Genomic DNA, 22,464 nt, shown 5'->3' on the forward strand with positions numbered 1-22,464 from the left:
CCTATCCTACGGCGTCCGCCAATTCTTCTCGGGTCCTGACCGAAGCAGCTCTCGGTGGTGGTCTGGTGGACTTGGATCAGCTGGGCCACGGCTGTGGAAGCTCGGAGCCAGGCGGACCGGCACGCTGGTGCGGCTGCCACGACCCAGAGGAGTCGCCAACTTGTGCCGTGTCAGTCGATGGCGACGACCATGTAGTCCTCTCCGTCCAAATATTTTCCCACTCATATGTTGTTTTTCCTTGCTTATTGCTGTATTTTTTGTTTGCAGACCTTCCACGTCGCAAACGAACGGAAGTCTTTCTGCTCAAAATAGTGGTCAGCAGCAGTCGAATCTGAACATGGCTGTTAACTAGCATAAATTATACAAGCACTAAAACTGGACCCTGATCAGTATTAAAACTAGCTAGTACCCATTTCTGACTAAAAAGTAGGTCAAGAAGTTTGCACTTGTTCCAAACTAAATGTCTTGGGGTTATCACAACCATTTCTTTATAATGATAAACTAAGTGAGAAGAAGGCAAAGCATAGTACTAGTATTCACAAGGTTCATACATAGGCGGAACTCCGCTCCGCTTACAATCTGAAATCCAAAAGGTTTGATTGATTTCGGTATCAACCAAGAGCAAGCACCACATCACTTCACGCAGCCAGCACACGCGCTAAACCTGTCAAGCCCATCAAAGATCATCAGAGCGTGATGATCGTTGCTCACAAAAACAGAGCAAACTAAGCAATTGAGAGTTGCAAACTAACTCACAGCACACACAACACACGCATAATCAAACTAGACTAGATAGCATCTACGGTAACTTTATATTAGCGGTTCATTGAGGTCGTCGTGGCTCCATCTCCAGCAGCTACTGGGTCTGTAAAGAATGCAAGGGTAAGTTAGCTCCACGTCACTTACTGTTGAAGCAATAATTACGTGGGTGAAACTGAAACATAGACTGTCATTAATTATTTGCCTGAACAGTACCAAGGTTCACGATTGCATAAGAGAACACGGTTAAACTATTTTGGCTGATTATGAATAATAACAACAGTAATTGTGACTGGGCCATAAGAGCAGAAACTGTAAATATCTCCGTCCTTTGGAAGAACACTGTAAAATCTTTTCCAAAGATGCTAGAAACTAGTGGTAGACGAGTGGCAACAGATGCAATGCCTATATTGCTGTGAAATCCGAAAGCTGAGCCGATAAGTAGTGCGAGTCAGCACCTACTCACATGTTGGACGAATACATGGAGTATACTAGTGTGGATATATGTTCTGCGAGTCTGCAACTACTGGTATGCTCAACGAATCAACGTAGTGCCTAGTGTAAAGAGGCATGTGATTTGTCGCACTAGAACATTGTGACGGCAAGCTGGCAGCACTCAAGAGTCAAGATAACACATAAATGTAAGGAGGGAGTACAAGATTTTCTGTCGTACTAACTGACGTCTCCACACTTGCTGCTTGGATGAGCACATCAAATGTAAGGACGAAGCTACTATGTCATTAGCTTTGATACAACAGAAGATATATTTGGAGCAGAATTATCAGTTCATAAACGCACCTCATCAGTGGCAGCATCATCATACTCCCCATGCTCTTTCAATTTCATCGGTTCAACTGCATGGAGCTCTAGTCAGAACATAACTAGTATAATCTTTTAATGACCAAGTCAAAGGAAAAGCTCTGCACATGTTAACATACCTGTAGCATGGCAACCAGCTTCCCCTTCCTGAATCACTCTGCTAGAATCACCAGCTCCAGCAGTATCAATAGGCTCCCCATCAGAGCAGGCACCAGATGACATCCGCTTTGAGGACAGGCCGCCTTTAGCAGAGGACTTCTTAGAAGAAGGGCAACTGGATGTGAGCCTCTGTAATGAGCCCCTGCAGAATGGAGAGTTGTTGAAAGGGCTACCAGATGATGATAAGCGCTTTGCAGACAAGCTCCCTGCAGACGGAGACAATTTATCTAAATGGCTCTCTGACGAGAGGCGTCTTTCAGATGCTCCCCTTGCTAGAGGGGATCCTCTCAAGCTCAGCCTGTCGATGGAAGAGCGGCATGCTGACTGGACTATTTCACTGTCACAAGGACCTTTGACACCGATAATCTTTTCGAATTCAGAATGTTCTTCCGCTAGCCGGTCCACGATGACAGCCTCACAATCATCAAATGCAAAACTTTCATCCAGTTTCTGCTCAAAGCTAGGTTGGTCCATCTCTTCCTCTCCTTGTTTGATAACACTGACTTCCCCCACATCAACAAGGTCACCACCACAATCACGTTCAGAGCATTCATGCACCAGTGTGGTAGCATCGAGCTTTTGGTCAACTGTATTTGTAGTTGCAGGTGTATCCACCTTTTCAGAACCATCAGTGTCAAACTTCAGTTGGTTCGCTGCCATGGCATGGGCAACCAGGAGCTCATGGAATAAAGGGGTCAAAGTACTAGCACTCTCATGGCGCACCACATAGTTCCTGAGCTCACTTCGGATCCTGTGAAATGGCTGCACACACAAAAAACATGTTCTTATTCCCGAAATAAGGAACGGTCTTAGCCTACTTGGATTGGTACTAAGTGCAGTACTAATCATGCAGCCACTGTGAACTGAAAATCAAACTAACCATTCATGTCATGCTCATATGCTCCTTACAGTAGGCTACTAGAGCAGATACGCAGAAAATATATCAAATCGTTCGCTCGTAAGTGTGCTTTGAACTATTACCTGAGCTTGGCATTCAAATGCAAGGCGGAAGAATGCCGCAGAGACATTGTGCTTGCCAACAGACTCGGCCAGATGGATCTGTGCCAACCAGTAGGAGGCGGACTCGAGCTGATCAAGCGTGCAACTGCTGCAATTCTGAGCGCTAAAGAACGGGGTCTCTGCGACCACAACCTTCGCCGGCTTCTTCTCCAGGGCTTTGACAGGCACCATAGGCGTACGCCCAGCAGAGTCTTCGGTGGAAGCTTTGACCTTCTCCCCGCTTCCGGAGGCAGCCACCGCTGCCACGTCATCCTGGAAGCTCACCCTCTGGCTCTTCTTCTTGGCCTTGGCCGCCAGATCCGGGGGGGCTGGGCAAGCTTTCTTCAGTGGCTTCTCTGCGGGACGAGAAGGCCTAGCCGCCTTGGCCGGAATCGGCGGAGACAGCTTCGAAGGCTTCTGCTGAGGTGGCGGCGAAACCTTTGCAGGCTTCTGTGGAGGCGGCGGTGACACCTTTGCAGCAGGTTTCTGCAGCTTCGGCGGCGACACCTTCAAAGGCTTTTGCGGGGGCGGGGGCGACAGCTTTGAATGCTTCTGCGGCGGCGGCGGGGCCGGCTTCTCGGCCAGGGAGTTGCTGCTCCGGACGGTGCCGAACGCGCGTCGTGGCCTGAAAACAGCATACCTAGCCTCGGTAAGCAAGACGAACAGGATTACATACACACAAACACAATCGAATCTAAACTCTAGAGCCGCAGCGATCCTTGCCGTGGCTGGGGAGCGGCCCCCGCGGAGACGGCGCTGGTGGTGGCGGAGGTGGTCATCTTCCCGCGGGCGGTGGCGACGGACTTGGGCTTCGGCGCTGGCGTCTTTGCCGGCGCAGCGACCGACTTCCGCTTCGCTGTAAAGTGTAAACCACGAAGAAATTAATCCCTGAAATCGAGAGGCAGGGCTCGGATGTTGAGAGAGGAATGGCGCTGGTTTCTTATCTTACCTCGGAAGGGGGTCGGGTGGGGATCCATGGCGACGGCGGGGAGGGGAGCGCGGGAGATGGAGCAGCGGACGGTGTTTGGATGAAAGAAATGGCGGAAGATGCGGAGGAGCGGGGGTGTTGGATTCAAGGAAACTGCTGATATGAGATTGGGGTGTGGAGAGAGTGGGGGAGGTGGTGGGGAACGGGGGAGTCGCCCGTTGGCCGGTGGGGGGACGTTGAGTTTGAAATATTTTGAACTGGCCGGCGCTCCCACGAGCGAGAGAGGAGCGGGCGTTTCGCTGGGCCCGATACTTCCTTTTGGGTGAGGCCGTTGATTACATGGCCTTTTAGTAGGCTGGCAGGCCCGGTTTGGCTGCGTAAAGGCATTCAGGCCCCACATGAAAAAAAAGGTGGTTTCAAAAAAAATGAAAAAAAGGTGATGACTAATCACTCATGATGATAAAAATAATAGAAAAGGAGGGTCCGTCTAGGACACATACATAACTATGTCACATCTACCCTTGTGTCAACTATGTTTGTGGTCTATTTTTTTGTTTCAGCTTTTTTTTTATTATTGATGCGTTATTTGTGGAAGCTTAGATGTGATATCCTTAGAAAACATCTAGATGTGAATTAGACAAACTGATAGAAAAAACGTCTGATCTATTCATCAAATATCATGGCAGTGCAAAGAACATTAGAAGTAACAAAAAATACATCCATATTCATAGACTAGCAAGCGACGACTACAAGCATTGGAGCGAGCCGAAAACGCGTCGCCGTCATTGCCCCTCCCTCACTGGAACGGGGCAAACCTTGTTGTAGTAGACAGTTGAAAAGTTGTCATGCTAAGGCCCCAAAAGACCAGCGCACCAGAACAACAACCGTCGTTGATGAAGAAAAAAGTTTATCGAAAGAATCTAACCTATGGACAGATGAACGTAGAAGAACAAAGACTAGATCCACGCAGACCCAACATAGACAAGCACGGACCAAATCCTACAAGATCCACCGAAGACACCTCCACACACCCTCCGGACAATATGAGATGCACCGTTGGGGTGAGGGCTAGGTGAGAACATTATTCTATCTTCAAGAAGTCGCCGCCGCCTCACCTTCTTGAGCAAGACGCAAACCCTAAAGAGACTAGCATAAACCCTGCCGCCGGCAAGGGCCGGGGTCCACCGTGCCTCCATGGCCCTAAGGCCACAGAAGACGAGGTAGCTCAGTGGCAGCGCCGATAGGAGGTGGAGAAACCCTAGACTGTTGGGAGCTTTTCTTTCTTTCTAGCGAAGAAACAAAAAGAGAGGGCGTGTGTTCACTGATGATGATAATTGATTTACTAAATAAAAGGAAGATGATGTAGTAGGAAATTCAAGCACACAAGCATTACATTAAGGAGTTTGAACAGTCGGCGATTTAAGATACAACTCAGAAATAAATATCAGGCGTCGCTCGACTAGGGCATATCGCATTCTAACACTAAGTTAGTTCGAGACATTGCTGGTGTTGATAACAAGGTAGCACCAGCAACTGGGATATTCATAATTTATCTCCTTCAGTTCAGAGTAGTACAAATACAACAGTTTCCTCCCGACGAGCAAGCAGCCCTTCTTCAGCTCTCCATGTCTGAATCAAGAACGGAAAGGATGTTCAAGGCAGAAGACCCGATGTGGGTGCCCCTGACAATACCGCCATAACCAACTTTGATTTGGTGGCATAGAAGCAAAATGGCGTCCCACAGTGCTGTTCTTCCCTGGAAAGTGAAAACACGTGTGTACAACATTAATACCACTTAATACACTACATAATTAAATTTCTTTGAGTTGAGTAACAACATTTTGCAAGCAACTTTATGACGCCAAGTTGCTCACTAAGGTATGAAACAATTCATAAATGGTGAACATGTTTGTCAGCAACAATAAAAAGCCTTGCCATGCATACAAACACTGCTTGATGTATACCTCTATGCAACTATTGTCATGCTAAGCTAAATAAAACAATAATATTTTGGCAGATATGAAGCTCAACTTAAATTAAATGTGCGTCACAACAAACTACTCGGTGTCAAAATCATGCTATATACCATTAATTTTTATCATGATTCACCATGTTCACACCAAAATACAATCAGGCAAGGGGTAGAAAGATTAAACTCTCAATGTTGCATGTCTTATTAAACTCTCTGTTTCAGCAATTTCGCAATTCATGTTCAATGATTACATTTGACAGTTAAGGCAAAAAAGAATAATGATTATGCATGATTAATTGGTTAACAGAAATGCCTGAATCACCTGAAGAGAAAATTGCAGTTTCTTGTCCCAGTATAAAGCAAAAATTGGAGGACTCTGCTTGCCCACAGCCAGTACAAGAGCCCCTGGGTGAATAATTGCTGGAACGCCAGATATCAAAGCAACATACTTCTCCGGAAACCTCTCTTTCGGTGGGAGGATTCCTAGAAATAAAGGATTTTTGCTAGACTGGGCACCAGAATAGGAGGTTGGATCAACATGAAGCATCCACTTTGGATGTTCAAGAAAAGCAGCAAACAAGTAGAGAAGAAGGTGTGAGTCAGTTGGCAGCTCGCTGGTCCATTTTTTCTCTGATTTACCATAGCCATCTCTATAGCCCATGTAATCATAATTCTTCAAGCACGTTCCTTCAGCAAGTTCTGGGTCAAGATATAAGTAAACAAGTTGCACCCATATCAATATTTATAATCACTCTATTTCATGACTGCGGGTCTAAATAGCATCAAGAGACTGAAGTCTGTATGGTTTACTTTTTCAGATAAAATAATGAATGACTCACCTTGAACTCTGTGAACAGTATAATCAGCACGGACACTACTCTGTGGCAGCAAGCCTTTTATAAGCTCTCCCTTCATCAGAGCGTTAAGCCTCTGGTGCTCTGTAATTGCATCGATACATGCTTGAATGGCTGGAAGGAGGGGGTTTGATTGTGGCTGTTGTGGGCTACCGAAGGTTTGGGCTGTATAGAGAAGAATTGCTAGTAAGTCAGGAAGTTCATGCCAAACTTAATGAGTAAACTACTTTAACCACATCAAAAGCCTGTGCTGCGCAAGTTGATGGAAACGTACGAACAGACAAGACTAAGCAGGAAAGTTCAACTACACCAGCAACTCACCAACAGGAGCATTACGAGATTGCAGAAGTGCAGCCCGCATTTGATTAAGAATACCATCCTCATCAACGGTGACAGTTGGCTGCCAATCTTTAGTCCCACCAAGTGGAGATAAGCTAACTGGTGGTGCCGTGCTTGGCAGATCGCTTCCAACTTGGCTAACATTAACTGAAGCTCCAATACTAGCTGTTGTTTGCTTAACCTGAAACAGAGCATAATAACAATATAAAATGGTGATTACTGAACTGTACTAGAAATATAGGTTCCAGCAAAACAATGCCAATTAATTAGCACCTGAATATGGCTTGATTTAATCTTTTCAACAAGCGGGCTCATAAGGACTGAAGAGAACCACTGCCTGAGATTGTTTCGCCACTGCTCGATGTCAGGATACACACCCAGACTTTCAAAGGCATCCACTGCCTGCTCCAGGGACATTGGCGGTGGAAGCTCACCCTCGCCCTTTTTCGGAGGCGTGCTGTACTTCTGATGGGAGCCAGGAGACATCCTCACAGGCCTCAAAGGTGTGCTCCGTGTAGCACCAGAAGGGGTGGTTGATGTGGTGACTGAGACAGGGCTGGCAATGCCAAAGCTCGTGATGGTTGCTGGAGGCGTTGCAGTTTTATTGGCTGAATCCGTGACATTATCAATATTTTCATCCAAGGTAGCCAAGAACTGGTCCAACATCGCCTCAGTTTGTATGCCCTTGGCACTGCCTGAGCTTTTCCTCGACCATGGAGTTGAAGGGGAAGAAACAGGCTTCTGTAGTGGAGTGGAAGGCGACATTTGTAATGTGGTCAATCTCTCACTACCAGGACTCAAATGGCTGGAGCCAATCCTTGGTTGCACCCGTGACGGTGTGTAGCTGAACGAAGATCTCCTGATAGGAACAATTGGCTCTGAGGGTGTTGACGGCTTTGCCTTGGGAGGCTTCTTGGTTTGCTCACCCATAGGAGATCCTTCTGAGCCTGTGGTCTTTAACCCAAGAAGCCCCAGTTGGCGTTCGGACAACACAACCTTGTCCTCCTTGGCCAATGCCTTCCCCCCATTGTACAGAATCAGTACCCTGAAGAACGCTGGCAGTGTCAAAAGTGCGACAAGACCCAGGGCTGCCTCCACCAACCTGACGGCAAACACTGAAAGAGCACGACAAGTTAAATTTTGTAGGCATATCTGGCACAACAAAGCATCTTTGTAAGACCTAAGAGTGTCAAGTTTTACTATCATTATTAGATGTGCATGAAAGTGTGGTATCTCTGCCAGCAACTTCTGTGCCAAGCAACCAGACTAGCCAAGCTTGGCATTTCTACAAACACCTCATGAGCAACCAACCACAGTGCTGCCCCACCCATGCCGAGGATTTTCAAAACGCCCAATCTAGCATAGAGACAAGCAGACCTACCGACAGCAGCCATGGATAGACCCGCGCCACCAGCGACCTTGAAGAGCTCCCCCTCCCTGTGATAACAGCGACACGTGAGAACCAACGCGTTGTAATGAACTAATGATCTGGGGTTCAGGGTTTAGATGGAGATGGGAGGGAGGGGGGAGGGGGGGAGGGTGGGGGTGTAGATTCAGGCTTACCGGGACGACAGGGCCATGAGGGATGAGGCAGATGCGATGGCGGAGAGCGCAAGGAGGAGGAGGACGGGGAGGGAGGGGCGGGCGCTGCGGGAGGCGAGCGCGCGGGTGAGGGACGGGTTCTGGTATACCGAGAACTTCTCGCGCGGCTTGCCGTCGCCCCCGCCGCCCCCCGGCGAGCCACCGTGCCGAAACTCCATCGCCGCGGGCGTTGCCGTCGCCGTGGGCTGCCTGGGACGATGCGATGGGCCGCGGAGGCTGAGGGTCTGCAGCGACAGGGAGCGAGCTGTTTGAAATAGGAAAGCTACACTTGGGTTCGAAATTAAAGGGGAGGCAAATTGGGGTGAGCGTCGCTGCACCGGATACGAGGTCGTGCCGGAAACCGGTCGAAAACCTGCACAGATTCACCTTTCGCCTTTGATTTGAATTCTACTGCGAACGAATCGGTACTCGTAAGACACGTGCACACACCTTGTTTTAAACAAGGGACAAGTACATTATGTAAAAAAATAAAACAAGCAGTCCCTCCATCCCATAATATAATAACGTTTTTGACGCTAACATTAGCGTCAAAAACGTTCTTATATTATGGGACGGAGGGTACCATAATATCAATCAATCAATCTTCGAAATTAAAGGGGGGCAAAACATTTCTAACTAGCCATACTTTGTAATCGTGTATCGCACCCCGCAATTATTGTAAGACATATTATCAACCAATCAATCTTCATGATGTGTTTTTTAGTGGTTTTTTTTTACAATCTCATTGCCATATTTGAGTAGTTCGGTAAGGTCATGTGTTGAGACATAGCCCTACAATCCGATGTATTTGTTGGAGGAATAGATGAAAGTATTTTAATGTCTTGTATGTGTGTAAATAAAATTTCTTCTTGATTGTCTCTTATCTCATTCGCAATCCTTGTCCTTATAGGTACCCAGGATCACAGGGATCGAGCCATGGAGAGGCTAAGGGCAAAGAGAGTCGTGATAATAGCATTGATCCTATCTCTGTAGATACAAGAGGTGTATTCGTTAAACTCTTAATGTTTTTGTCTGACTTATCTTAATTACTGAGGCAGCACCATGCGACGGATAGGGCCTTTGATTGTACTCCCTCCGTTCCAAAATAGATGACTCAACTTTGTACTAACCTTAGTACAAAGTTGAGTCATCTATTTTGGAACGGAGGGAGTACAACCGACTCTTGATGCAAGACACGTGCCAGTCAAGGTAATTTAGACACATCCCCCGTTTTGAGAGATGTTGCAAGCACATCTTGGTGCTGATTTCCTGAAGACAAACGACTATCATGATGATCACGTTCGCAAATATATGGTTATAAGAATAAGTTCTCATACCCATGCCTATTTTTATTTATAAGAGTTGAATTGTGCAGCTTGATTCGGTCCAGTCGAAACTGGAATTAAATTCTCTTGCGAAGCTTGCTAGAAACCTTTGTCTTAAAAGTGCACTTCCTCTTGTGTGTTCGATAACTCAGGGTCACCTTAGAGAAAAAGACGAGAATCATTTCTGCTCTTTTACTGGATTACTAAAGGGAATCATCATCTAGTCCCACATTCCTAATGTCATTGCTTAAAATGGTTTTTCCTAGTTTTTTGCCAAATAACAACGCACTTGCAGTTCAAATATGAATTACTTCCAATAAAAGTCTAAAAATCCATTAAATCGGTGGGATATAGGGAAAAGGGATCTAAAATTCATGAAAAAATGGCAGTAGGCCTCCAATGTTGTCTACTTTGTGTGAAACTGCAAAGGTGCAATTATTAATCTTGTTTGTGCTAGTGGTTTCACAAAAAGGCAATTTTGGCACCTAAGAAGTAAAACATAAGTTTTTTATGAAAAAAACTTTAAAACTTTCTTCCGCAAGATTGTTTACAATGGTAAGACCCATGTTTGAGCCAAATATGGTCATGTTATCTTGTACTATGCTATGAATATGGCAATGAACTTGATCATCCGGCTTGAAAGTCATGAACATTCACATGGGATACGCCATTTTGTGAAGGGTTGTTACTTTGTGGTATTTCAAGTTTATCATTTTTCCTACAAACTAGTGTCTACAAAAGGCTGCAAGCAAAAGGATTTCAATTTTTTAGACTTTTTTCATTTTCTTTATTTTTTCCCAAAATGGGGTCAAACTTGCGAGGATGGCTATTCATGGTTAGGGTTGGGCATTTCAACATTTTTTGTGGCTACTGCCCACATTCCTAATGTAATTGCTTAAATGATTTTTCCTATTTTTTGACCAAACAACAACACACTTGCAGTTCAAATTGAATAACTTCCAATAAATGTCTAGAAATCCATTAAATCAATGGAATATAGGGAAAATCTCTAAAATTCATGAAAATGACGTAGACCTCGAATGTTGTCTAATTTGTGTGAAAATTGCAAAGGTGCAATTATCAATCTTATTCGTCCTAGTTGTTTCACGAAAAAGGCAAGTTTGGCACCAACAAAATAAAAATAGTGGGACCCCGCAAGTCACGCACTTAGCCACCACAGACGCAACAACGGTGACTTACTACACCCATCTTTTGTCTGTATGACAGGTGGTCCCAACAGATGGCTACCCCACAAGTCATAGACCCAAAGGCAGGTGCGGTTAAGTCACTGAAGCTCAGTTCAACCGTTGCACTTCCCCCTTTCTCTCCTCTCTCCTCGAACCCTAAGTCTCGGTACTATAGAGAGGTGATCCAATGACGCCCCACCCCCAGCCATCACCGCACCTCCTCGACAGTGTGTGTCCTACGTGTTCGAGGTCTTCCTCCCCGTGATTTAGACAGGGCGTGGAGGTGTGGATCTTGACTGGGCGCGATGGTGCTGACGAGGCTACTTCCTCTCACTAGCGCTGCAGGTAGTCCCCTACTTCACCAAATCATCTTTGCTAAACTCGCATATTTGAGTATCTTGGGATTAGAAGAAGGCTTGGAATGAATATTTTCTCAAGAAAAAGGTTATGCAGATTGAGGTGTTATTAAAGAAAGATGTTGAAAATTGTGTTGCTATTAACAAGTTTAGTGTTAAGCAAAAGAAATTAGAGGGAGAGAAATTTGTAATGAAATGTGTTTTAGTAGTAGCATTATTTGCTATGTTTGCCAAGCTGCTATCTTAAACATGCTAAGAAACATGGACATGCAAGTTTGAAGTGGACTACTTCATAGCATAGTACACGATGTTTTCAATTCCTGAAATTTGTAGACACCAAATAGCATATGATATGTACTGATATGAGATTTTTTTTACAATGTTTGGACAAACATAGTGAAATAATGGTGCAGAGACGTGCTATACAAATGGTTTTTGATCCAGAAACCGTCGGGGATAGGTCATCCAGTCACACACGCGGGGTAAAATGAGCTCGTGTGCTACCGGGCGAGGCATCGGAGACAATTATACATGCCCAATCATTTCTGTTCGTATGTTCATCCCACATAGTGAATCTCAGTAAAACATTTTCATTCATATGTATATCACACACAATTTTTTATGTGGAAACGTTTGTGCAAGGTGGCCTAACGCAAACTGTTCTCTGGCTGAAGTCGTGTGTGATTGTTCATTGACCCAACACGCTTACTTTCTAGAAACCCTGTGAGTAGTTTGAGTTCATCGCCCGCGGTGTTCTCTGAGAAACCGTCTGCAATAGAAAACCCCAGTAAGCATGCTAATTGGCCTATTATTGATAGTCCATTTAGTAATCAAATTGACATTTCTTATAAAACACACCATATATTTCATATCCATGTAACGGCAAACATGATTTCATAATTGAATTACATTAGATAGCTTCAGCACTCAGTTACACCATATAGACAATAGCTCCAAGTTTCACATGCAACATCGAAAACCTTTGGAAAGTAGTATCATACACGGTAAATAGACAGATGAATGTCATCTAGGAAACTGCGGAAGTGGAAGGCGAATATTGAGCCTTCAGTGATGTTGAATGTCCTTGCAACTTTAGGCTAGTGGCTATGGATAATTGCTCACCCAACCTTCGTCCTCTTGAGGAAGAATTCAATATTGTATCGTGGGTGTTGAATGAATACATTCCTTGTCTCTTGACCATGCAGGTGGTTTAAGAGGTAATCATCGGTGAATTGCTTTGGAAAAGACTAAAAACAAAGATATGCATAAATAGTTGTTCTAAATTTTGAAATGGCACAACGGGAAAAAACAAGGTAAAAGAGTTAGTACCATCCTATAGTTGACTGATGTCTTCTTCATTGTGCAAACAAAGATCTTGTTGTTATTCGTCGCAAGTTTCTTTATCCTAACAATCTTTATGAGTTTCTTGACTTGACTGATATTCATGGACATCTCATTTCCCCATATGCAAAATGGGTCGAACAGTGGGTATAAACCTTTGATAGCCGGACCTACATGTGTGTAAGTGCATCTAGTGCCACCTCTAGTTGGTTTTGGTGTATTGACGACAAACTTGGTTGAGGGACTAATGTGTTTGTGAGAATTGCATGATAACACAGGTAGTAGTCCCTTATTGATTCGGTTTACCTACCAGAGATGACCCCTAAAAATGTGTGAAGACATTGAAGACAATGGTGGTTCGTGAAGACATTCACGATGAAGATAATGACATGTGAAGACATTCACTTGAAGACTATGGAGTGCGAAGACATTATTGTTTTGTAGTTTCCTTTTCTTCTTTATTGAGTCATTGGAACCACCGTACTGCTAAGTGGGGTCCAAGTGAACAAAGTCAGATGACTAAAGTGATGCTCAAGCAAAATCCTATGTCTTCGAGCGACAATGAGAGAAAATCTTATCCAGAGATGGATGAGTCAGCTTTGCTTGTACACTACTAGGGAAAACCTTATACACAGCATCTTAGCAGTAGCACTGGACAAAATCATGCGCTATTTCTACTTAGTAGCAACGCGTATAAATAAACTGCGCTACTGCTATAACTTTAGCAGTAGCGCGTACTAGCAAAAAGTGATGCTGCTATGTTTGAACTGGGCGCACATGGCTAGCCCAACTTAGCAGTAGCGCGTATCCTCGCCCAGCGCTACTGCTATTCTCCTTAGTTGTAGTGCTTTTCTCGAACCTGCGCTACTACTAACCCTACCTTATCCTCCCCACACGACTGACCCTCTCTCACTCACTCTCCCTCTCAGTCACTCTCGCCCTCGCCGATACACGTTGTTCGCCATCGCTGCCGCCGTCGTCCGTCCGCCACCGAGGTACTCCCTCCTTCCCTTCCTCCTCCTCCCATCGCGCCCTCCTCCCTCCTCCTCCCACCGCCCACTCCTCCCTCCTCCTCCAACCGCCCCCTTCTCCCTCCTCCCTCCTCCGCCGGCTGCCCTCCTTCCATCGCCCCTTCCTCCTCCTCCTCCGGCCGCCCCCTCCCCCTCCTCTCTCCTCGCTCCCTCCCTTGTCTCTGTTCTTGCAAATTGTAGGTAATTTAAATGTAGATTTTAGAATGTAGACATTGTAGAATGTAGGTTTTTTAATAGATTTTTTTTACTATTTCAGGTGTTTTGAATAAAATAGAAGTAAGAAAATTGAAGGTAGAACTAGGGTAGTAGAATTTTTAGCAAGTGTTTAATAGAAATAGTTTATTTAGTAAGTGATTAATATAACTAGTTTATTTATATTAAGTACTTAATAGAACTAGTTTATTTAGTAAGTGCTTAATAGAACTAGTTTATTTATAGTAAGTGCTTAATAGAACTAGTTTATTTAGTAAGTAGTTAATAAAACTAGTAAATTCAGTAAGTAGTTAATAAAACTAGTTTATTTAGTAAGTAGTTAATAAAACTAGTTTATTTAGTGTTAGGATTATATATAAGATATTTTGAAATGTTTTTGTTCATATTTTCAACCATTGAAATGCAATGACCGTCGATAAGTGGCCTATGTTTTGCCAGAGTGTTGATTAATTTTCGTTCCGGCAAATTTCAGGCGCTCGATATGTCCTTTTTTAGCAAAGGTCATGCCGGATTTTTTGGGTTTTGCCGTCGAGTTATAATCTTTGAATTTTGAATACAGGAGATGTCTGATGACGATGGGATCCCGAAGTGCGGGTACTGCTACGATGACCGGGGTTTGTGCGGCAGGTTTCCTCACCTACAAAATGATAGGTTTTTCACCGTGAAGCTGGAAGAGACCTTTGATGTTTGTACGGTACGCAACGACAAGCATTTCATCATAATTAATGTCATCACTTGTTCTTTTGTTCAACGTGTAATTTATGGATTTTTTTAATTCGATTAGTACATCCCATGCCATGCTAGACCATATGTATTGGAGAAGCTTGGTTTTGGTTTAGATGACTTTGAGAATGTGGAGACGAGGAGGGCTCACTTAAGAACTAATTATGGTTATGAGTTTTTGGTTAAGCTTTACAATGCGGTCGATCGCTCCCATTTCGGTTGCTCTAATTGGGAAGCTCTTTGCAAGGCATATGGATTTGAGGAGGGAATGCAAATAAGATTTGATATTCGTCCCGAAGATTATGATGATCATGATAATATCAACATCTGGGTGGATGTGGATATGCCTCCAGTTTTGCCTAGATGTGAGTTTGTCAAACTAATTTGTTAAGTTCGGTAATTTATGTTGTTAATTTAAAAATATTTGGTGTTCGTCGGTACTAAACTTATTTATTTATAATTGTCAGCTTATTTCTTATCTTCAAGAAATACTCGGGAGGTAGTAGACAACACATACTATAGCTATGACTCCAAGCTTAATTGCGAGGAGAAAGGTTATCTTGTCTCATTCATAGAAGATGTTGAGGCCTTCAAAACCAGTCACTCTATCAGCCCAAATTATACTAGATACGTGCCACTAGTCCATAAATTGCTTGATGGTAATTCCATTGCCAAAAACTTGGTAAGATTTTGTTAATGATGGTAACTTCATTGCATACATTATTCTTAAGTAAACTACATTGCTAACTATATATGTTACTATTACGTTTTCGAGCAGAGGCTCCCGAAGCAAGTTGTGCCTGACATGCTATTTACCGAAGGTGATATGCATATGGTTAGCTTACGACCTACTCCTTCGAAGGCTTACCATACTGCATACTTGATTTCTTCAAACGATGGAAGGCTCAAAATCAAAGAATGGAGCAAAGTGATGAATGTGCACACGCAAATAGTTGGAGACAAAATGAATGTGCACAAGACACAAGTTGGAGATAGGTTTATGTCCATTCTCCATTATGGAGAAGGATCGGTTTATCTGTTTTATGGTATTTTAGCTAGGAGAGAGGAGTAGGTCCTAAGTATTAAGAACAATTAGTTAGTGTTGATTATATATGACTATGATGATGATGAGAAGCTTTTATTATGTGCTACAATGTGTAAGTGTATCTAGTGCCACCCCTAGTTGGTTTTGGAGTATTGACGACAAACTTGGTTGAGGGACTAATGTGTTTGTGAGAATTGCAGGATAACACATGTAGTAGTCCCATATTGATTCAGTTTACCTACCAGAGATGACCCATAAAAATGTGTGAAGACATTGAAGACAATGGTGGTTTGTGAAGACATTCACATTGAAGACTATGACAAGAGAAGACATCGCGTGAAGACTATGGAGCGCGAAGACATAGTTGTTTCGTTGTTTCCTTTTCTTCTTTGTTGAGTCATAGGAACCACCGTACTGTTAAGTGGGGTCCAAGTGAACAAAGTCAGAGTGACTGATGTGATGCTCAACCAAATCCTATGTCTTCGAGCGAAGACAATGAGAGCAAATCTTATCCAAAGCTGGATGAGTCATCATTACTTGTAGTCCAAGTCATGATGCCACGTGTGTTCGAAATCTGACCATTAGACACATGTCAGTTCCTTAGTGACCCGGGGTCATTTTGGACAAATCAGGCCGGGTTGCCTTCTGGCTATAAATAGCCCATCCCTACACCATAAATTGGTGGCTGCTCAGAGTTAGTGCACGGCTTTTGTCGTTTGAGAGCAACCCACCTCCGAACCCTTTGAGAGAGAATCCTTGCGAGGACAAAGCCCAAAACACCCAGAGCCAAAGAGTATTAGGCATCACTGAAGTCTTTCTGTCCACGTGATCTGAAGACTTATTACACTTGAGGACTGTGAATCCTCCAGCCGGTTAGGCGTCGCATTCTGAGCATCCAAGAGTCATTATGGATTGCTGGTGAACGAAGTCTGTGAAGGTTTGGAAGTCTCCCTTGAAGACTTACCAGAGTGATTGGGCGAGGACTAAGTGTTCTTAGCTCAAGGGGAATAAGGTGAAGACGCGGTCTTCTGAGTTGAATCTCAGCCTCCCTAACCAGACGTATAATTGTCACAGCAACTAGAACTGGTCAAACAAATCCTTTTTCCTCTCCGAGCAACTGGTTCTATCCTACCTCTCTTGCCTTACTTACAGTTTGTCTTCGTGAAGTCTTTGCTACTTGCCTTATCTGTTTGACTTCACTTTGTGAAGACTGTTGTCTGTTTGGCTTCATACTATCTTCCATCCTGATCCAATCTACCTAGCTGCTTATAGTCTTCGTGCTTTCACTTCATTGCTTACATGACTATGGCTTGTCTAGTGTAGTCTACCTTCCACTGCATATCAATATGTTCATTTCTATCGTTTGTCTTCAAAACACCCATGTTTTGAAGACTTTCATAAAAATCGCCTATTCACCCCCCTCTAGTCGAATACTAGCACTTTCAATTGGTATCAGAGCAAGGTGCTCCCTTGTTCTGTGTGATTCGGTTTAACCACCTGGAGTTTAGCTATGTCGACTGCAGGGATAATCAAAGTCTCCGCTGCGTGCCCTGTCTTCGATGGCACTGATTACCCCTACTAGAAGAATAAGATGCGCATGCATCTTGAAGCCATTGATGTCGATCTCTGGTATGTCGTCAAAAATGGTGTTCCCAAGACTGGTGAAGGTGTCACTCCTGCTGATGTCAAGAAGTTTGTGCAACTGGACTCAACTGCCAAGAACATCAAGTGTGGTCATCTGACCAAGGGGCAGTATGGTCGTGTGAGTGCTCTGGAAACGTCAAAGCTAGTCTGGGACTAGCTCTCCAAGGTCAATGAAGGCGTCTCAACATAGAGAGATTCAAGGATCAGTGTTCTTCGCAATCTCTTCAACCGCTTCAAGAGAAATGACAATGAGAATGTCTAGCTCACATTTTATTGCCTCACTGACATCACCAATGAGCTTCATGCACTTGGCGCCACTGAGATCTGTTGGGGAACGTAGCAGAAATTCAAAATTTTCCTACGTATCACCAAGATCTATCTATGGAGAGACCAGCAACGAGGGGAAGGAGAGTGCATCTACATACCCTTGTAGATCGCTAAGCGGAAGCGTTCAAGTGAACGGGGTTGATGGAGTCGTACTCGTCGTGATCCAAATCACCGGAGATCCTAGTGCCGAACGGACGACACCTCCGCGTTCAACACACGTACAACCCGGTGACGTCTCCCACGCCTTGATCCAGCAAGGAGAGAGGGAGAGGTTGAGGAAGACTCCATCTAGCAGCAGCACAACGGCGTGGTGGTGGTGGAGGAGTGTGGCAATCCTGCAGGGCTTCGCCAAGCACCTGCGGGAGAGGAGGAGGTGTCACGGGAGGGAGGGAGGCGCCAGGGCTTCTGGTATGGATGCCCTCCCTCCCCTCCACTATATATAGGGGCAAGGGAGAGGGGAGAGGCGCAGCCTTGCCCCTTCCTCCAAGGAAGGGGTGCGGCCAAGAGGGGGGGAGGAGTCCATCCTCCCCAAGGCACCTCGGAGGTGCCTTCCCCCTTGAGGACTCTTCCCTCCCCAAGTTTCCTTGGCGCATGGGCCTCTTGGGGCTGGTGCCCTTGGCCCATATAGGCCAAGGCGCACCCCCTACAGCCCATGTGGCCCCCGGGGCAGGTGGACCCCCCCGGTGGACCCCCGGACCCCTTTCGGCACTCCCGGTACAATACCGATAAAGTGCGAAACTTTTCCGGCGACCAAAACAGGACTTCCCATATATAAATCTTTACCTTCGGACCATTCCGGAACTCCTCGTGACGTCCAGGATCTCATCCGGGACTCCGAACAACATTCGGTAACCACATACAAACTTCCTTTATAACCCTAGCGTCATCGAACCTTAAGTGTGTAGACCCTACGGGTTCGGGAGACATGTAGTCATGACCGAGACGTTCTCCGGTCAATAACCAACAGCGGGATCTGGATACCCATGTTGGCTCCCACATGTTCCATGATGATCTCATCGGATGAACCACGATGTCAAGGACTCAATAGATCCCGTATACAATTCCCTTTGTCTAGCGGTATTGTACTTGCCCAAGATTCGATCGTCGGTATACCGATACCTTGTTCAATCTCGTTACCGGCAAGTCTCTTTACTCGTTCCGTAACACATCATCCCGTGATCAACCCCTTGGTCACATTGTGCACATTACGATGATGTCCTACCGAGTGGGCCCAGAGATACCTCTCCGTTTACATGGAGTGACAAATCCCAGTCTCGATTCGTGCTAACCCAACAGACACTTTCGAAGATACTTGTAATGCACCTTTATAGCCACCCAGTTACGTTGTGACGTTTGGTACACCCAAAGCATTCCTACGGTATCCGGGAGTTGCACAATCTCATGGTCTAAGGAAAATATACTTGACATTAGAAAAGCTTTAGCATACGAACTACGATCTTTGTGCTAGGCTTAAGATTGGGTCTTGTCCATCACATCATTCTCCTAATGATGTGATCCCGTTATCAATGACATCCAATGTCCATGGTCAGGAAACCGTAACCATCTATTGATCAACGAGCTAGTCAACTAGAGGCTTACTAGGGAGATGGTGTTGTCTATGTATCCACACATGTACCTGAGTTTCCTATCAATACAATTCTAGCATGGATAATAAACGATTATCATGAACAAGGAAATATAATAATAACTAATTTATTATTGCCTCTAGGGCATATTTCCAACAGTCTCCCACTTGCACTAGAGTCAATAATCTAGTTCACATCGCCATGTGATTAACACTCACAGGTCACATCGCCATGTGACCAACATCCAAAGAGTTTACTAGAGTCAATAATCTAGTTCACATCACTATGTGATTAACACTCAATGAGTTCTGGGTTTGATCATGTTGCTTGTGAGAGAGGTTTTAGTCAACGGGTCTGAACCTTTCAGATCCGTGTGTGCTTTACAAATCTCTATGTCATCTCCTAGATGTAGCTACCACGTTCTATTTGGAGCTATTCCAAATAACTATTCTACTTGGAGCTATTCTAAATTGTTGCTCCATTATACGTATCCAGTATCTCTACTCAGAGCTATCCGGATAGGTGTTAAGCTTGCATCGACGTAACCCTTTACGACGAACTCTTTTACCACCTCCATAATCGAGAAAATTCCTTAGTCCACTAGTTACTAAGGATAACTTTGACCGTTGTCCTGTGATCCATTCTTGGATCACTCTTGTACCCCTTGACTGACTCATGGCAAGGCACACTTCAGGTGCGGTACACATCATAGCATACTGTAGAGCCTACGTCTTAAGCATAGGGGACGACCTTCGTCCTTTATCTCTATTCTGCCATGGTCGAGCTTTAAGTCTTAACTTCATACCTTACAACTCAGGCAAGAACTCCTTCTTTGACTGATCCATCTTGAACACCTTCAAGATCATGTTAAGGTATGTGCTCATTTGAAAGTACCATTTAAGCGTTTTGATCTATCCTTATAGATCTTGATGCTCAATGTTCAAGTAGCTTAATCCAGGCTTTCCATTGAAAAACACCTTTCAAATAACCCTATATGCTTTCTAGAAAATCATTTCTGATCATCAACATGTCAACAACATATACTCATCAGAAATTCTATAGTGCTCCCACTCACTTCTTTGGAAATACAAGTTTCTCATAAACTTTGTATAAACCCAAAATCTTTGATCATCTTATCAAAGTGCACATTCCAACTCCGAGATGCTTACTCCAGTCCATGGAAGGATCGCTAGAGCTAGCATACCTTTTAGCATCCTTAGGATCGACAAAACCTTTCTGATTGTATTACATACAACCTTTCCTTACGAAAACTGGTAAGGAAACTCGTTTTGACATCCATCTGCCAGATTTCATAAATGCAGCTAATGCTAACATGAATCCGACGGACTTAAGCATCGCTACGGATGAGAAAATCTCATCGTAGTCAACTCTTTGAACTTGTGAAAAAAAACTCTTCGCCACAAGTCGAGCTTCATAGACGGTGACATTACCATCCACGTCCGTCTTCTTCTTAAAGATCCATTTATCTTAATGGCTTGCCGATCATTGGGCAAGTCCACCAAAGTCCATGCTTTGTTCTGATACATGGATCCTATCTCAGATTTCATGGTTTCTTAACCATTTGTCGGAATTTGGGCCCACCATCGCTTCTCCATAGCTCGTAGGTTCATTGTTGTCTAGCAACATGACCTTCAAGACAGGATTACTGTACCACTCTGAAGTAGTACGTATCCTTGTCACCCTACGAGGTACGGCAGTGACTTGATCTGAAACTTCATGATCACTATCATAAGCTTCTACTTCAATTGGTGTAGGTGCCACATGAACAACTTCCTGTGCCCTGATACACACTGGTTGAAGTGATGGTTCAATAACCATATCAAGTCTCCACCATCCTCCCACTCAACTCTTTCGAGAGAAACCTTTCCTCGAGAAAGGACCCAGTTCAAGAAACAATCCCTATTGCTTTCGGATCCGAATTAGGAGGTATACCCAACTGTTTTGGGTGTCCTATGAAGATGCATTTTATCCGCTTTGGGTTCGAGCTTATCAATCCTGAAACTTTTTCACATAAGCGTCGCAGCCCCAAACCTTTAAGGAATGACAGCTTAGGTTTATCTAAACCATAGTTCATACGGTGTCATCTCATCGGAATTACGTAGTGCCCTATTTAAAGTGAATGTGGTTGTCTCTAATGCCTAACCCATAAACTATCGTGGTAATTCGATAAGAGACATCATGGTATGCATCATATCCATCACACTATGGTGTTCCAGGCTATATTAGTTGCGAAACAATTTCCACAATGTCTTAATTCTGTGCCAAACTCGTAATTCAGTTATTCATCTCTATGATCATATCATAGATCTTTTATCCTCTTGTCACGACGATCTTTCAACTTCACACTGAAATTACTTGAACCTTTCAATAATTCAGACTCATGATTCATCAAGTAAATATACTCAACATCTACTCAAATCATATGTGAAGTAAGAACATAACGATATCCACTACATGCCTCAGCACTCATTGGACTGCACACATCAAAATGTATTACTTCCAACAAGTTGCTTTCTAGTTCCATTTTACTGAAAACGAGGCTTTTAGTCATCTTGCCCATGTGGTATGATTTGCATGTCTCAAGTGATTCAAAATCAAGTGAGTCCAAACGGTCCATTTGCATGGAGTTTCTTCATGCATATGCACCAATAGACATGGTTCGCATGTCTCAAACCTTTCAAAAACGAGTGAGCCCAAAGATCCATCAACATGGAGCTTCTTCATGCGTTTTATACCGATATGACTTAAGTGGCAGTGCCACAAGTAGGTGGTACTATCAATACTATCTTTTGGCATGAACATGTGTATCACTACGATCGAGATTCAATAAACCATTCATTTTAGGTGTAAGACCATTGAAGGTATTATTCAAATAAACAGAGTAACTATTATTCTCTTTAAATGAATAACCATATTGCGATAGTCATAATCCAATCATGTCTATGCTCAACGCAAACACCAAATAACAATTATTTAGGTTTAACACCAATCTCGATGGTAGAGGGAGCGTGCGATGCTTGATCATATCAACATTGAAAACACTTCCAACACATATCGTCAGCTCACCTTTAGCTAGTCTCCGTTTATTCCGTAGCTTTTATTTCGAGTTACTAACACTTAGCAACCGAACCGGTATCTAATACCCTGGTGCTACTAGGAGTACTAGTAAAGTACACATTAACATAATACATCCAATATACTTCTATCGACCTTGCCAGCCTTCTTATCTACCAAGTATCTAGGGTAATTCTGCTC

General features: G+C 44.1%; 2 protein-coding genes across 3 annotated transcripts; both read right to left on the reverse strand.

The window, feature by feature from the left end:
* Positions 1 to 506: 506 nt before the first annotated feature.
* Positions 507 to 3,902, reverse strand: LOC123092477 (uncharacterized). Of its 2 annotated transcripts, none has more exons than XM_044514267.1 (6): positions 3,686 to 3,902; positions 3,460 to 3,592; positions 2,719 to 3,361; positions 1,698 to 2,499; positions 1,558 to 1,613; positions 507 to 865 (listed from the first exon to the last, which is right to left on the reverse strand). In XM_044514267.1, exons 1-6 carry the CDS (start codon positions 3,711 to 3,713, stop codon positions 857 to 859), a joined length of 1,671 nt encoding a protein of 556 aa, XP_044370202.1. In that variant the 5' UTR covers positions 3,714 to 3,902; the 3' UTR covers positions 507 to 856. The 2 variants fall into 2 exon arrangements, with proteins under 2 accessions (XP_044370202.1, XP_044370201.1); XM_044514266.1 differs by having other exon boundaries at positions 1,558 to 1,625.
* Positions 3,903 to 5,027: 1,125 nt separating this feature from the next.
* On the reverse strand, positions 5,028 to 8,690 carry LOC123092478 (transmembrane protein 209). Its single transcript, XM_044514268.1, has 7 exons — positions 8,393 to 8,690; positions 8,211 to 8,266; positions 7,103 to 7,944; positions 6,812 to 7,010; positions 6,476 to 6,655; positions 5,959 to 6,335; positions 5,028 to 5,420 (listed from the first exon to the last, which is right to left on the reverse strand). The coding sequence occupies exons 1-7, from the start codon at positions 8,587 to 8,589 to the stop codon at positions 5,280 to 5,282; spliced, it is 1,992 nt and encodes a 663-aa protein (XP_044370203.1). The 5' UTR covers positions 8,590 to 8,690; the 3' UTR covers positions 5,028 to 5,279.
* Positions 8,691 to 22,464: the final 13,774 nt, after the last annotated feature.

The sequence above is a fragment of the Triticum aestivum genome, chromosome 4B (assembly GCF_018294505.1).
Source record: "Triticum aestivum cultivar Chinese Spring chromosome 4B, IWGSC CS RefSeq v2.1, whole genome shotgun sequence".
Taxonomy (NCBI): Eukaryota; Viridiplantae; Streptophyta; class Magnoliopsida; order Poales; family Poaceae; genus Triticum; species Triticum aestivum.